The sequence below is a fragment of the Rhinatrema bivittatum genome, chromosome 15, assembly GCF_901001135.1.
Source record: "Rhinatrema bivittatum chromosome 15, aRhiBiv1.1, whole genome shotgun sequence".
NCBI classification, from domain to species: domain Eukaryota; kingdom Metazoa; phylum Chordata; class Amphibia; order Gymnophiona; family Rhinatrematidae; genus Rhinatrema; species Rhinatrema bivittatum.
In genome coordinates, this window is record NC_042629.1 from 55,858,325 (window position 1) to 55,871,275 (window position 12,951).

The 12,951-nt window shown below is 45.0% G+C and overlaps 1 protein-coding gene across 1 annotated transcript in view; it reads right to left on the reverse strand.

Annotated features, from left to right (window-relative positions):
* The window catches only part of UBR4 (ubiquitin protein ligase E3 component n-recognin 4), a 351,227-nt gene that overhangs the window by 148,241 nt on the left and 190,035 nt on the right, over nt 1-12,951 (reverse strand). The window contains 5 exon segments of the mRNA XM_029579045.1: nt 652-820; nt 4,127-4,264; nt 5,565-5,669; nt 10,995-11,172; nt 11,300-11,430. Of these exon segments, the coding sequence (XP_029434905.1) occupies nt 652-820; nt 4,127-4,264; nt 5,565-5,669; nt 10,995-11,172; nt 11,300-11,430 (721 nt within the window).

Genomic DNA, 12,951 nt, shown 5'->3' on the forward strand with positions numbered 1-12,951 from the left:
GAACCTCACTTGTTTCCTGCACAAATCATAAGAAAATCTTTTACTAATTTCACATTTCTAACATCAAAACTGGTTTGCTGACATTTGGGGGGTTTCTATAAGTTGTTTTCCAAAAGACTAAACACAGACTGGGATAAGTCTGACCATTTCTTCATGCATTAGGGTTTTCTGTTTTGCTATTTCTGTTTGCGCACACGCACACACACACACACACATACACACTTGGGTAAGGGGTTCCCCCTTTGAGCATTGTTGCACATCTGCGCATGCAAAGCAATAATCACCCAAAGCAGAGGGACAGGCCGGGATGCCAGTGAACCAATAAGAGGCCATACCGGAGGGATCAGCAGGGCTGGGGCCAGCAGTATCAGCACAGTGGGGTTTGCAGTGGAAAGGCCGGTGGGTTTCTCAGGCCCTACCAGCAGAAAGAGAGGCACTCAGAGTGGAAAAAAAAAGAAGCGGGGTCAGGAATTTGATAGCTTTTGCCCTACTCTTCCTTTCGTTAGGTCGCCAAGTAGTGCGTTATCCATCAGTCGCCCCACCCAGCCATTCCTGGCATTTTATGTGGACAGAGTGGTGACCCCCTCCGGCAGAATTGGTATGTGAAGAAGGGGGCGCGCGCACGTGGGTGTCTGTACAGGTTATACTGACCTATTGCTGGTATGAATATCGCCCTCGGTTTCACCTTCTCCTTCTGAGCCATCTCCTTCTTGCTGTCCAGTAGTAGTACTAATGGCTCCAGTACTAGAACTGATGCTGCCTGGTCCAGCAGGATGACCCTCTACAGTAGTATCGCCGTAGGCACTGCTGCGGCCAGACACTAAGGTAAATAGATAAACATAAAGCATCACAAAGTACCATGCTGCATCAGACCAATAGAGCACAGAGTGCAGCATCTCTTCTCAGATAGTGGCCTGGAAGGATCCAGCAGACACTAATGAGGAGATCCAGAAGAAGAAAGAGAGTTGGAAATCCCCAAGTATTCTTGACTAATTTGTGAAGATGTCAATTTTGAAAAGCCATTTACCTGGGTAAATTGACTCCCTGAAAATTATCCATTCATTTCTAGGAGTAAAAGTCTACGCATAGAAGCATAGAAACATGACGACAAAAAGACCGTAGGGCCCATCAAGTCTGCCCATCTGTCCAATTAATTTAACATTATAATTCTCATCACTTCTTTACAGACCCCCTATATATTTATCCCATGCTTTCCTGAATTCAGATACTGTTTTTATTTCTACCACTTCCACATCCCCCTCCTCCTCTGTAAAGAAATATTTCCTATGATTACTCCTCAGTCTACCCCCTTTCAACCTCATCTCACAACCCCTCATTCTAGAGCCTCCTTTCCCTTTAAAAGGTTCAGCTCCTGCGCATGGAAACCTTTGAGATATTTGAATATCTCGTACATATCTCCCCTATCTCGCCTTTCCTCTAGTGTATACATATTTAGATTTTTAAGTCTATCCCCTTATGCTTTAGAACGAAGACCACTGACCATTTCAGTAGCCTCCCTCTGGACAGACTCCATCCTGGTTATATCCTTTTGGAGGTGCGGATTCCAGAATTGCACACAGAATTCCAAGTAAGGTTTCACCAGGGACCTATAGAGGGGCAGTATCTTTTTTTTCTGCTGACCATTCCTCTCCCTATGCAGCCAAGCACTTTGCTGGCTTTTACCGTTGCTTTATCCACCTGTTTGACCACCTCAAGATCATCAGATACAATCACCCCTAGATCCCACTCTTTGTAGTTAGACTTTCACCTCCAATACTGTACCTTTCCCTTGGGTTTTTACATCCTAAATGCATTACGCTGCATATTTTAGCATTAAATCTTAGCTGCCAGACCTCAGAGACCATTCCTCGAGCTTTGCTAGATCCCTCCTCATAAGAACATAAGAAATTGCCATGCTGGGTCAGACCAAGGGTCCATCAAGCCCAGCATCCTGTTTCCAACAGAGGCCAAAACCAGGCCACAAGTACCTGGCAATTACCCAAACACTAAGAAGATCCCATGCTACTGATGCAATTAATAGCAGTGGCTATTCCCTAAGTAAATTTGATTAATAGCCGTTAATGGACTTCTCCACAAAGAACTTATCCAAACCTTTTTTGAACCCAGCTACACTAACTGCACTAACCACATCCTCTGGCGACAAATTCCAGAGCTTTATTGTTTTCTGCTCCTTCCTGGCTGTCCATCCTGTTACAGATTTTGGTATTGTTGGCAAAAAGACAAACCTTTCCCGACAACCTGTTAATTCGCTTACAAAAATGTTGAAAAGAACCAGCCCAAGGACCGAATCCTGTGGCACACTGCTAGTAACAACCCCCTCCCCTCAGAGAAAATTCCATTTATCCCCTCCCCTTTGTTGCCCCCCACTCCGCCAGTTTCTAACCCAATCAGTCATGAAGATCCATACCAAGGATGTGCAATTTATAAGTCTATGTGGAACCGTGTCAAAAGCCTTGCTGAAATCCAAGTACACCATGTCTAGCGTTCTCCCTTGATCCAACTCAGGAATCAACAATGCATATACAAGCTCAGAGGTGTGGTTAGGTCAGGGGAGGGGACACCACACGCAGTTGTGCATTTTCAAAACTATGCACATTATTTTGAAGGGAAAAAGTACCCACAGAAAAAGTAGGTGCACATTTCTGCAGATGCTTTCCTTTTGAAAACTGCCCCAGGAAAAAGTAGGCTCTTACTTTCCCTTAGAGAAATAATGCAAAGTCCACAGATAAAAGTACCCACAAACTTTACAACCATGCAGGCAGTTTTGTGAATTGCGCCCCCCCCCCCCCCCCCCCCCGCCAAAGGCCCGTCCTCCAGAAGCTTGTCCTAACCTATTCTAAACCCAATCATGACCAAATTCTCTGGTAAAATCTTTTCACAGCTTAATTGAGCACAGACTGAAAAAGATACTGTCTTAATGATGTCAGTCTGCTATTAGTTAGTTTCACAGAATGCCCTCTAGTTCTAGTACTATTTGAAAGGGTAAGGAGAAATTTCCCTTACCTGTTTATTTCCTTTCCATTAGTCCTGCTACACCAGTCCAGCCCTTGACAAGTTGGCTATTTCTCTCTACTATCAGATGAAGGCAGACAATATTGTTTTCCTGTGAGACATCACAGTCATACCTTAGGGCAGTGATGGCTAACGCCAATCCCTTGAATGCCACAAACAGGCCAGGTTTTCAGGATATTCACAATGAATAAGCATGAGATAGATTTGCATATAAGGGAGGCAGTGCATCCTGCTCTCAATGGGGAGCCAGTGGAGCTTATACAGGATAGGCTATATATAGTTGCTGGACTGGGCCCTTGCCAAACACCTTGATGCTGTATTTTCCAACAGCCAGAGGCACTTGAGGCTGTACTGTGGTAGATTAGGATAAAGGGAATTTCAGTAGTCAATGTCTTTGGTGATAAGGCTGTGAGGTGCCCTCAAAATTTTTCTCTGTCTCCATCTGCTGGAAGGGAGGCAAAACCCAGCAGTCTGGACTGATGCAGGTACATACACAGAAATTGTGTTTTTCAAAGAAATTATATATTTATCAAAGTTAATAGAAGAATGTGAGCTCCACTACAGTTGAAATTTGGGTTTCCACTGAGAGTTAATGGTCAAGATGGACCCCCAAACTGTGTACTGAGTCTGAGGGTTGGAGGGAGTGAGAAACGGGTTATCTGAACCAGCTTACTCAGACATTCAGATTTGGATGGGTTGGGGTTTTAAGCTTGTAATCACTGAACAACTGGGCTACTTCTGACACATAGCTATAAAGACAGAAATGACAGATGTTATAGGACTGAATGACATTGCAGATTGGCAGGATGTAAATGCTCAAAAGAATCAGAAACTGTAATGTTGTTTCTATGACAGCAGTTATAACTGGATGTCTGCAATGTTCTTTAAAGAGTAGCTAATTGCGCACAGCATAGGGACCTGTAAAACACATGGGACTGGATAAATATACGAGTGTGCTATTTGTATTTTTAATAGAGTGTCCTGATAAAAGCTCATGCACAACATATTTTGCTGGTCCAATAAAAGCTATTACAACCTACAAAGTGCAAATACTTTTGCTACTATACAAGACATTAAACTATAAATATATTACCATTGTGTTCCCCAGCCACTGAATCCACAGCACTGCCTCCACTTTCTGAGCCCACACTGCCTCCATGATCTGCTGGAGATGTTCTGAGCGTGGAGCCATCTGTTGCCGCTGTGCTCCCCTCATCATCAGATGCTGGAGCTAAGAAAGTAACGAGGGCTGTTACAGGTAAAAACACTGTCATTATCCAGATCTAAATGAGTCATCTGCCAACTTGTCTTTCACGCCGATGACTTATTCACCTTCAACTTCATTTTTCTCACATCATAACAATACCCATTACTACTACTACTACTTTTTATAGCACTAATGGAAGTACATATTTAGCTGAATACTTAGCATTGTACAGCGCTAAGTCCCTACCCAAAAGAGTTTCAGTTTTAAGTTTGCACATGAAGCAATGGGCGATAAAGTGACTTGACTAATGTCACAAGAAGAGCCAGTGGAAGAAGCAGAAGAATCAGTCTCTTGTCCTGTATTGATTGTTTTATTAGACTATAAGCTCTACTGAGCAGGGACTGTCTTTTTTGGGGTTTGTACAGAGCTGTGTATGTCATGTAGTGCTATAGAAATGTTAAGTAATAGTAGATTTGAACCCTGTTTCCCACCCAACTGCTTTAACCACTAACCTAATCTTCCTTCCAAAGCTTACCAATGCTATTATCTCTGTAATTCTCACACTGAAACCAAAAATTGGTTTTCTACTGTCCTGTCCTTGTAAACTTTTATACTGATCCGTGGAACTACAGGAACGAAAATTAGCAGGTAAGAACCAATTTTCCTTTATATGCAAAATATGGCACAGAGACCCAGAAGTGAAACTGCCTGACAGTTTGCAAAGATAAATAGGTAAACATCCTTAGTAGTATAAATTGAGAAATTACTTACCTGATAATTTCATTTTCCTTACTGTAGATAGATGGACTCAGGGCCAATGGATTATATCAGCAGCAAAGTCTCTGAAATCACCTCAGGAATTCTCAACTGGGGGGGGGGGACCTTTAGGTATCACCGCAGGAGAACTGGGCTCAATTTTCCTTCAATTTCGAAAGTACAATTTCTCCTTCCAAAAAGTACGCCCATCATCTGCTGGAGATGGAGAATACTGGAGAGCTGAGGTCACTGCAGGGGGTATGTAGGGTGACATCAGCTTTGAAATCTGATTCAGTCTCCATCTGTTGGCAGGGGAGCATAACCCACTGGTCCTGAGTCCATCTGGCTACATGCTAGGAAATCCTGAAGTATATGCAGCTAACTGAAAAACACATGGAAACAGATTTTGATTTCAATATCTATGAACACATTGACATTTTTTCCTTCATGTTTTTTTCAAAAAACTTTGAAAGACAAACCCCTGATTTAACATTTTGGCGACATATCAGACAGAACACACATAAGGTCTCAGACATCATTAGATTTACTCCTTGTTGGTTTCAGTTACCTGACGCTGTGGTGTCAGATAAAGTTCCTGCATCAAGAGATGATGAACTGGGGGCCTGACCTGAGAGTCCCAGGCTCTGCAATCCCAATGCACTGCTGCTGCTACCTATGAGGAAAAGATGTAAAGGTAGATACATAATCAGATCTCTTAACAAGATCTGTATGCAAATCCTTCCCAATTACGTGCATTGTGGCATAAGCAAGTTGATTTCTGTATATACATTCATAAGCACACTTTCACATCAGGGGTTGAGCTTTCGTGACATGTCCCAAGCAGACACGTATAACAAATAAATAACAAAACACTAGATACTGATTTGCATGTTGGCTGACTTTTTTGTATTTTGGTGAGTAGGAGTATTGCTTTATTTTATTTGTATTGTATTATATGGTCTGCTGCTTTTAAATGTAACCACCTTTGAGATATACAGAGAAAAACAAGAGATCAAGTAAAAATGAATACATTAAAAAGGTGAGTGGAAACCCTGTTACATGTGACATGATTTGTTTAGTTTATGTAGTTTATTGAGTTTGTCTTCCTTATGTAAAAAAATCAAAGCCATGTACAATAAAATTAATAAAACATTATATAAAAGACACAGCAAGCCAAGTTTATAACAGCATAATAACAGTTTATAAATAATTAAAATAAATGATCCATATATGACAGATACCAGTCACACAGACTGTTACTCCAAATCCTGAAGATAGTTTACTTAGTAGTGTGCAATTTGCTGTGGGCCTCAGACCCTTATCTGTTTTTTTCCCCTGTGTAATTTTAACTGGTACTATCCATGGGTGTGATGTCAGCATTCACCAAGATAATGAAGTTCAATCAGGAAGATACATACCAGCAAGAAAATTCATTACAGGTCTAGGAAATAAATGTAATAAGGATTTTCTCAACTCTCCACAGTCAGGACCATTAGATATTGGTACTCAAAGAGCATAATGGACCAGTATAATAAGACTAGAAGTTACATGACTTCATGACTAGGAATTGTATTTCCACCTGTTTGGGGATAACACACCAAAATAATTTTCCTCTGGGCTTGATTTTTCCACAGAAACTACTCTTCTTCAAAATTTCCATCTTGGTAGAGTCTGAAAGTGCTAGAATTTTGTTTTCTTTCTTCCACTTCTCCCCACCTCAGAAGTGCCCAGTCTGTTTTCAGTTAAAATCCTTTTGTTGCGCTCGGGGGGTGGACCTTTGTCCTGGGACAGTGAAGGAACGCCTCCTGAACGGGAACAGGAGGTAACTGCCCCCAGGGGGCGGAGCACTGGAGGAGACAGAGGCTGTGAAGAGCTTCACCACTGGAAGCCCGAGGTCCCCCTGGGCGGAGCCTGTAGGGATCTGGGCTGCTTGGACTTAGGTGGGCCTCACAGGGTTTCCTGAGAGAATGAAAGTCCAGCGTGCCCACGGACACAGGGGGAGCGCGATCGGGTTCAAAGTTGGAGGCTGGTTGGAACAAGGAGAACCAGAACAGAGTTGGTGATGATAAGGCGAGGAACAGAGCCAGAATCTGGAGACAAGGTCAGGCAGGCAAAGGTCGAGATCCAGAGGTCAGTCCGAGGAATGGTCAGTAAAGCAGGGGTCAGGTACCGGAGGTCAGACGAGGTCAAAGGCAGGCTGAGGTCTTGATGTAGGCGGCAGGCAGGTCAGGAGAAAGCTGAGGTCAGTACCAATAAGACAGTCTGAGGGTTCTACCTGGGTAGACAGACAGACGAACACAGGAACATGCAGGACGCAGGAACTAGGATGCAGGAACAAGTCAGGAATAGAACTGGAACAGAAGGATCCTAGAACAAGACTAGGAACAGTCAAGAACAGGAACAAACGCAGAGGCAATCTTAGAACAAACCGACCCGATTGCCAAGGCAAGGAAGCATAGACAGGAACTTCCTTATATCGATGGATCAATCAGGGTGCGCTGCGGAGCTAAGACCCGCCTTTGGCCTTACATGAGTCCGGGTGGTCCACGCGCGCAGGGGCGTGGCTAACAGAGGACGCCGAGCCTTGGCGTGAGGCCTGGCGCGCAGTGGAAGGCCCGGCGACCATCGTGGGACGCCGGGGCCTGGCAGGGCTTGCAACTACCGTGAGGGAGGTCGTCCCGGAACCATGAAGGTGAGCAGGCCCATGCACGGGACAGCCGTGGGCGGGGCGCGTAACACTTTTCCATGGGAGCAAAATGAGATAGAAGAGTTTTGTCCATGAAGGCAAGAAAACTCTCGATCTGGGGATTGAACTGAGCTCCCAGATATTCCAATGAATGGGAATCCTCCAGGTGACTCTTTGCCAGATTTGTCACCCAGCCCAAGGATCCCAAGAGCTGCATGACCCATCACATTGGACAATGACACTCCATTTCCGACTTTGCTCCAATGAGCCAATTGTCCAGGTATGGGTGCTCCAGGATTCCTTCCCTTCTGAGTGCTGCAGTCACTACCACCATCACCTTTGTGAATGTTTGCGGTGCTGTCGCCAACCAAAGGGAAGGGCCCGAAATTAGAAATGCTCACCTAGGACCATTAAACTCAGGAATCTCTGGTGATCGGCCTCCATCAAATCCAATGACGCCAAAAACTCCTCTTTGTGCACTGCTGCTATCACGTCCGCGATGTCACCATCCGAAAACATGGCACCGGGAGTGCTGCATTAAACTTTTGAAGATCGAGAATGGGCCGAAAGGTCCTCTCCTTCTTGGGAACCACAAAATACACAGAGTACCTTCCCTGTTCCAGCTCCTGAGGGGGAATTGGGACAATTGCATGCAGGTGCTGCAACCTTTGCAAGGTGTCCCGCACTGCCTCCTGCTTGGACAGGGAGACCACAAAGGCGTCCCTGAGTGGAAGAAAAAATTCTAAGGCATAGCCAACTTTTACCACCTCCAGAACCCACTGGTCTGACATGATCCTGGTCCACTCCTCGAAAAAGAGGGACAGTCTCCCTTTGATAGCCTCCGGAGAGGAGCAGACCAGCTTGCCTTCATCAGCCAATCTTATTTCCGCCAAACCCCTGGGTGACACTGCCCTGGAGAGGTCTATGCTGCACTCGAAAGGACTACTACCTGCCTGAGCCCTGCTTCTGCGCTGTAGACAAGGAACTCCTGCTTGACCTAAATCTTCTCGCGTCTCAAACAGGAACATGGCGGAGAGGTCTTCCTGGCAGTCATCTTATCCTCAGGTAATTTATTTCCCTTTGACTCCTCCAACTGCTTCATCAGTTGCTCCAGATCCTCTTCGAACAGCAACTTCCCTTTAAAGGGGAGGTTACACAGCTGGGCTTTAGACCACACAACCGCTAAACAGTTTCGCAACCACAACAGCCTCCGTGCTGCCACAGCGGAGATCATATGCCTGGTGGAAGTCTGAACCATGTCGAATAGGGCATCGGCCACATAGGCCACTCGCACTTCCAAGTGGGCAGCATGAGCTCCCTCATTCATTGCCCCTGACACCTTCACATGTGCCTTCTGGCCCAGCACAATCAGGCTCTCGCATCAAGCTCCCGCAGACCGCCAATTGAAGGCTTAAAGCCGAAACCTCAAACAGCCTCTAACAGAACTTCCAGTTTCCTATCCTGGACATCCTTGAGAGTGGCCAAACCTGCCACAGGGATGGTTATCTTCTTGGTCACCACTGATACAGCCGCATCCACCTTGGGACCCTTCCACGATTCCAAAGTTTGCTCTGGCAAGGGATATAACAGCCATAGCTATGGCGACATTCAGGCTTGCTTTGGGAGACTCCCACTTCCGATCCACCAATTTCTTCACCTTCTTGGGTAAAGGAAAGGCCTTTGGTGGTTCCCGCGGGTTCACTACCTCATTGTCAGAATCTTCCTATGTGACCTTAATCCCCAACTCAACCAAAACCTCAGGAATCAGCAGATACAGTTCCTCCTTACGGAACAGCCTCATCACTCTAGGATAATCTCCCGCTGTGACTGAGACGTCCTCCATATCCTGCATCAGATCTACCAAAGCACTCACAGAGTCCTTGCCTGGATCCCTCTCCGGACTGCCCTATAGCTGACTGGGGTCATCTGTCTCGTCCAACGTGTCCCCATCTTCACCAGTGGACTGGCCGAGACCGAGATGTTGCACAATCCCCCCCCCCCTCCCCCCCCGATCTTGATTTCTTTTCAGCGCTAGGCTTCTTAGTCACTCGGGTCTTTTGGGGGAGAAGACACTTGTATCCTGCCTGATTCTTGATCAAATAAGTTATGGAGGAGCAGGACAAAATCTGTGGAAAATTCCTCAGAATCAGTGGAAAACTAATCCTAATCTGTGTCCCCCTGGACCTCCTATCATTCCTCATCTCCCAGGAAGGAGTGGAGAGAGGAGTCTCGAGGCTCCCTTGTAGTAGCCTTGCTCCTGCAATACGGAGCTAAAATGGTCACCATCTCCTCAGACACCCCCCCCCCCCACCAGGCCTCCTTTACCGGCCCAGTCCACCTTGTGGCTTGACCAACGACCACCCCCAGCAAGTCCTGCGGAGATCCTAACCCCTCTGGAGAACACAATCTGCATAAAACGCATTGAGAAGCACCCACTTCGAGCCATAGCCATGACAGACGGGAGGTGCCATTTAGCTGCGATCAGTCCCTAAAAGCCTGTACTGTAACCCCCCCCCCCCCCCCAAAAAAAAAAACCTGACGTCTGCATGATTTCCAAGCTCTGACACTGTGGAGGCACCAGGCCCGGCGGTCGGCACAAATTGTCTGGACTGATCTGGAGTATGCACAGGAACGGGATGTTCTGACTTCCCTGTTTTGTTATTATCTTTCAAAGATACCTCCTTCCGAACCATGCTCTAGTTTAAAAGCTGCTCTATCTCCTTGTTAATGATTGCACTCCGTAAGCCACAATATTGATTCTTGCACAGATAATATGGAGACCATTTTTGCTAAACCATGGAGAGGCAACCAGCAGATTGCTCCTCTCTCTCTAAACACAGGATGTTGTCATCTAAATCTCCCACACTCCGACCTAACCCAGATTCCAGGATCAGCCAGTTTATTTTAAGTTCTGAGCAGATTTGATTTTTTTAGTCACTCAGCAGTGGGCAACTTTCTTCTCAGGAGAACTAGCCAGCTAATTCCTTAGCTAGCTGGCTAGATCCCTTTGAAAACTGACTGCCACATTAAGCAGCAGCAACATCATCCCAGTTAGTCACACAGTGAGGGTAAATGACACAGCATGTTAAAACCTTCTTCAAGTTAGATAAGTTGAAATATGCAGACAAACCCCAAAAGGATGATAATTCTAGAAAGGAAGTCATTTGATTTTCCATTTTAGACAGCTAGGTTATTACACTATTTGAGTGCCAGTATCCATTGCTATTGACTTGATTCTTGATTAGACCTAGTGAGTGCCAGCTTCACATCTATGTTAGTATTAAATGCAATATTTTTGGTGCAAATTGGTACCTTGCTGATCTTGTTGAAGACTGAGGGCAATAGCTAGCTCTACCATAGTTTCATCATCTGCATCAGGAGGTATATCAAGCATGGGTGGAAAGCCTTCAGCTCCAGCCAGCAGCGCTTCCAAAGGGGAAGGGTTACCATTGTTCACACTCTCAGCTGTTTCCAGCACCATGGACTCGGACTGAGGGGGAAAGTATATACAATGAGATCATTTGCAGGGTCTCTAACACTGAATAGACTATGAAGGAATCAGTATTAAAAGTGGATGTTTTTAAGAAGCCAACAATCTTTCTCCTCACCAGACTCACCACCATCTCAAAGTCTCCATGATCCACCTCGTTTTGCTCCTGACTTTCCTGTCGCACGTGCTCACCATTTGGAATCCCACAACTCTGCATTTTATCATCAGCATCGTCATCATCGTCGTCATCTTTGTCCCCTGAACCAAAAGACAAAATCACAAGGACATTTTACCAGTGCCCATTTAGCCATTCTGTAGAAATGACTAAATGGGCACAGTTTTGAGTAAGTCAAACAGTGATAAGAATTTTACAGAGATGCAATTATTGTATTTCATAATAGCAAAAATAGAGCAAGTGAAATTGTTTACCAGTAGTTAGTGCTCTCCAGTAAGAGCAGTAAAATGGATTCTCACACATAGGTCACATAACTATCTCATGCTGAACTTAAGAGTCTTCCAAGCTGACAGTTTTGGAAAGTGATACTTACAAAGAGGCTGCCAAATTACCAGAAGGCCCCCGGTTTCCTTTTCCAGAGAATCTAAAGACAGAAGTGATTAGTTAACGCCACAAAAGGAGGTGAGTTATATGGGACTCCACTGAGATACTGATATTAGAGAAATCTAATTACAGATAAGCAATTTCACCTTCATTAACAAGCAGTCTTAACAGATTCAGAGATGTGGACTGTCAAACCCAAGGACGTTTGTCAGAGTGCAAATATAAACATCTGCAAATCAGAAGAGAGTCAGGAGGGAAAGAGATGAGACCCCCTCCCCTTGTCCTAACAGGATTGGGAACGTCATCAGTACGGTACACTGAGCAAGGAGACCAGAGGAAAGACTTACCGAAGCCCTTCCACGTTTCTAATCAGAAGAGTTCTTTAGTTAACTGGGCTCAGTGCTTACTGGCTGAGTGCAGAGACTGTCTCAGACTGCGGGGGAGAAGGCTTAGGCTGTCACCGCCGCGCTCTGCTTCCTGCACCCTCTGCCTTTCAGCTGCTTCAGCAGCAAAGTCCATGCCGGGAACTGGCTATCGGACCAAGGCGCACCTCTGAGGGATCTTAGAAATCGCCTCAAGAATTCTCAACTGGGGAAGGGACCATTAGGTATCACAGCAGGAGAATGGGGCTCGATCTTTCTCCAGTTTAAAAGTAAATTTTCTTCTTCAAACTGGTACTGCAATCCCGCTAAGCACCAATGTTGGTGTGGGGATAGCACATCCACATCTGCTAGGAGACAGAGAAATACTGAAGGGCTGAAGTCACTGCAGGGGTATATCTAGGGTGACGTCAACTTTGAAACCTGTCTCCATCTGCTGGCAAAGGAGCACATAACCCATCTGGCTACATGCTAGGAAACTCAAAACAAAACCTGTTTTTATCCATGTAAATAGCATGTTGTAAAATTGACCTGAGCTTGCTATGCCAAAAAATAAGGACAGGCATTCCAAGGGCAGAGTAAATTACGTGCAAACTTTTTGAATTTAAAAAGTATGAGCATAAGTGTACTCACAAATTGTGCCCTTCAAAGAAGAGATGGAATTTAATACAAGTGAATGTGTACACTTACACTGCAAATTATCCAAGTATCATCAAAGCAAACTTTGATACTCAGTAACGTCTGCATGTCAAGCTGTTTGAAGTTTGCCTTTATTATATATAACATATAATAACTTCAGTGCAACGCACCAAACAGGTTGAATATGACTAAGACAAATTA